General features: G+C 46.0%; 1 protein-coding gene across 1 annotated transcript; it reads left to right on the top strand.

The window, feature by feature from the left end:
* Positions 1-242: 242 nt before the first annotated feature.
* LOC109315896 (ovostatin-like) lies at positions 243-1,911 on the top strand. Its single transcript, XM_019543857.1, has 3 exons — positions 243-589; positions 1,117-1,300; positions 1,729-1,911. Exons 1-3 carry the CDS (start codon positions 525-527, stop codon positions 1,909-1,911), a joined length of 432 nt encoding a protein of 143 aa, XP_019399402.1. The 5' UTR covers positions 243-524.
* Positions 1,912-2,786: the final 875 nt, after the last annotated feature.

The raw sequence follows: 2,786 nt of genomic DNA on the forward strand, positions 1-2,786 counted from the left end.
TAACCCTGGTAGGTAAATTCCTTCAGAATCACAGGTGGCAGGGGTAAGAAAAGAAAAGAAAAGAAAAGAAAGGAAAGGAAAAAAACCCCTCTGCATTAAACTAGTCTGACAGGTTGAAACTGCTTTGGGTCATTTCCTGCTTTTTCATGCCACATCAGTTTAAAAAGCAAAGCTCCACTCCCTGCATGCAAAGTCACTGGTGACATTTTATAGACATGATTACAGAGCTGCAGCAAAATGATGCAATGTGGGGGATTATGAACTGGTTTGGGTTGCAGTAGGTTTTGGGGAGGTCCTTGGGGTGGGTGGGATGGACAAGGATCTCCACCCCTTGCTGGGATTATAAAGCCACCAGCATCTCAGAAGGGAGAATGAGAGGAGCTGAAGAATGGCTTCTCATGTTACAGCTCTGAAGAAGGACTGTTGAAAGTGCTACTAAGCCTACGGACAACGAGCCATCCTACAGGAGAAGATTCCTAGCCTGCGATTCTCACCCTGCCTTTCCTTTGTCTCCATCGGCAAACATGTGGCTGAGATTTCTTCTGGGTGCCTTTCTCCTTCATGTAACAGCTGGACAGACTCCTGAGCTGTAAGAAATCACATGTTCTTTACTCAGGGAAGTGAGGTGATAGTTCTGCTGCTGTCCACACCAGTCCTATCTGGAGATCTAGGCTAAACTCTAACTTGAGTTAGTAAATGAAAGTGATGTGGGTTCTCATTTTATACAAAATGGATATTTTGCCTGTTGGAAAACTGTCACTAAATTTGACATGTCTGAATCTAGAGGCTTAAGAAAGGCACTAAAAGGGAGAGGCAGCATTATAACTGTGGATTTGTTGGATTCATGTAACTTAAGTGCTGCAGAATAGATGAAGGGGGGCTGGCAGAGGTGCATAGGGAGCCCAAGACTGGACCAACAGAAGCACTGTAGGGCAGGAGTGAGGAGCACTGGTAGAGCTGTACAGGGTTTTGTGAAGGACATGAGTCTGTTTTTAAAGATCCCACAATGGAAAAGCTATTTACTTCTCAATAATCATTGCCTGGGCTTTACTGAATGAGTTGTTCCTCCTTGTCCTCCCACCCTCTCTGCTATGTGGCTCCATGTGACATTCATAGGCAATATGTCCTGATGGTCCCCTCGGTGCTGCAGAATGACTCTCCATATCAGATCTGCCTGCAGTTCCTGAACCTCAACGAGTCTGTGTTTGTCAGCATTGTCCTGGAGTACAACGCTGTCAACACAACTATTTTTGATCAGATTATGAAGAAAAAGGATGCTTTCCAGTGCACCACATTCACGGTAGAGAATTTTTTCCTTTATATGTTGTCTGGTAGGTAATGCAAAGTTTTCATGGGAAGTGCTCAAAATTAAAGAATTGAGTTCATAGTGTGCATGTGAGAATGGCAGATAGAGACAGAGATGGGGGACGGAGGAGAAGGGGCAGAAAAGAAGCATGGGACCAAGAGAGAAATTAGAGTTGGAAGGAATGAGATGAGGTGAGGAAAGGAGGAAGACGACAGATACACTGTGGGAGAAGAAGAGATTAAAGGAAGGATGGATTTAGGTGGAGAAGAAACAGGAAATGTTCCAAAAAGAGACAGAGCAGCAGTAGGATTGGGGAAAGCATCAACAGTTCACTCAGGACTGTGAGCGGTATTATTTAGCAGCTCCCAGAGTGAACAGTTTAAGCTCAGGATCATCTCCCTTATGTTCTGGTTCCCTCTCAGGTTCCTCCTGCCACTTCTTCCCCCTTGGCCTTCATCACATTCTCTGCCATGGGCCCCACAGTCCGCCTGTTAGAGAGAAGGTCAGTGGCAATTCAGAACATGGACAGTATTGTCTTCATCCAGACAGACAAGCCCATCTACAAACCAGGACAAACAGGTGGGCATGTGCTCTGCTTCACTTAATGGCATCTTCTTTGAGAACCTATTTTTTGACCTAGGGCAAGAGAAAGAAAGGGTCTGCAAAGTGCATGTCGGGCCAGCTAGTACCCTGAGCTTGGTTTGGTTGGACTGCTTAGTGCTGTCCAGTAACATCAGGGTGAGGGTTGCCATGAAGCTGGGAAAGCCATCCCTAGATACAACACATGGAAGGTGGCCCATGACTCTCCCTTCTGTACTTGCTTTCTTTCCAAATTCATACCCCATGTCTCAGGTTACCCAGGTGTGAAGAAGGGCAACTTTCATAGCTTCTCCCTTATTAGTGCTGGCAGGGCCCTGTGGCAAGGATGGGAAGGTTAGAGCACTGCCTAACCTGTCCTGTGCCAGGGCTGGGTCCTATTCTGAAAGTACAACTAATATCTGTCATGTGAGCTTCATCCTCTCCCCAGGGGGAGAATGATGTGTGCCACATAGGGTGTCCTGTATTAGGTTGGTTTGTTTTGGTTTTTTTGTATGATCCACATGCTTTTATGGGCACCTATGCACGTGCCTGACGCCTGCACCAAGTCTTTTGGAGCACTCTAATTAGAATGCTCTAGCAGCCTCAGTGTCATGTGTATTCAGCATCCCCAATTTCAAAATGGTGGGGGGGGTGCTTTAATTAAAGTTTGTCAAACAAGCTTTAGTTAAAGCACACCCACCTTCATTTTGATGCATGGGATGCTGAATACATGAGACCCTGCAGGAATTTTAATTACAGTGGCTTCTGAGAGCTACTCTAATTAAAACACCACCCCCCGCATCCCACCCCAGGGCACATGTAAAGATCTCCATGTGTTCATATCAGAGAGGGTAGGTGGAGAGTTTGTGATCGTTGTTCTGGGAGTTCACTTCACACTCTG

The sequence above is a fragment of the Crocodylus porosus genome, unplaced genomic scaffold, assembly GCF_001723895.1.
Source record: "Crocodylus porosus isolate Cpor-Errol unplaced genomic scaffold, CroPor_comp1, whole genome shotgun sequence".
Lineage (NCBI taxonomy): Eukaryota > Metazoa > Chordata > Crocodylia > Crocodylidae > Crocodylus > Crocodylus porosus.

Coding starts and splice junctions, on each gene's coding strand:
- LOC109315896 (XM_019543857.1), top strand. CDS start 525: ATGTGGCTGAGATTTCTTCTGGGTGCCTTTCTCCTTCATGTAACAGCT. Junction 590..1,116: donor GCTGGACAGACTCCTGAGCT/GTAAGAAATCAC, acceptor TGACATTCATAG/GCAATATGTCCTGATGGTCC. Junction 1,301..1,728: donor TCCAGTGCACCACATTCACG/GTAGAGAATTTT, acceptor GTTCCCTCTCAG/GTTCCTCCTGCCACTTCTTC.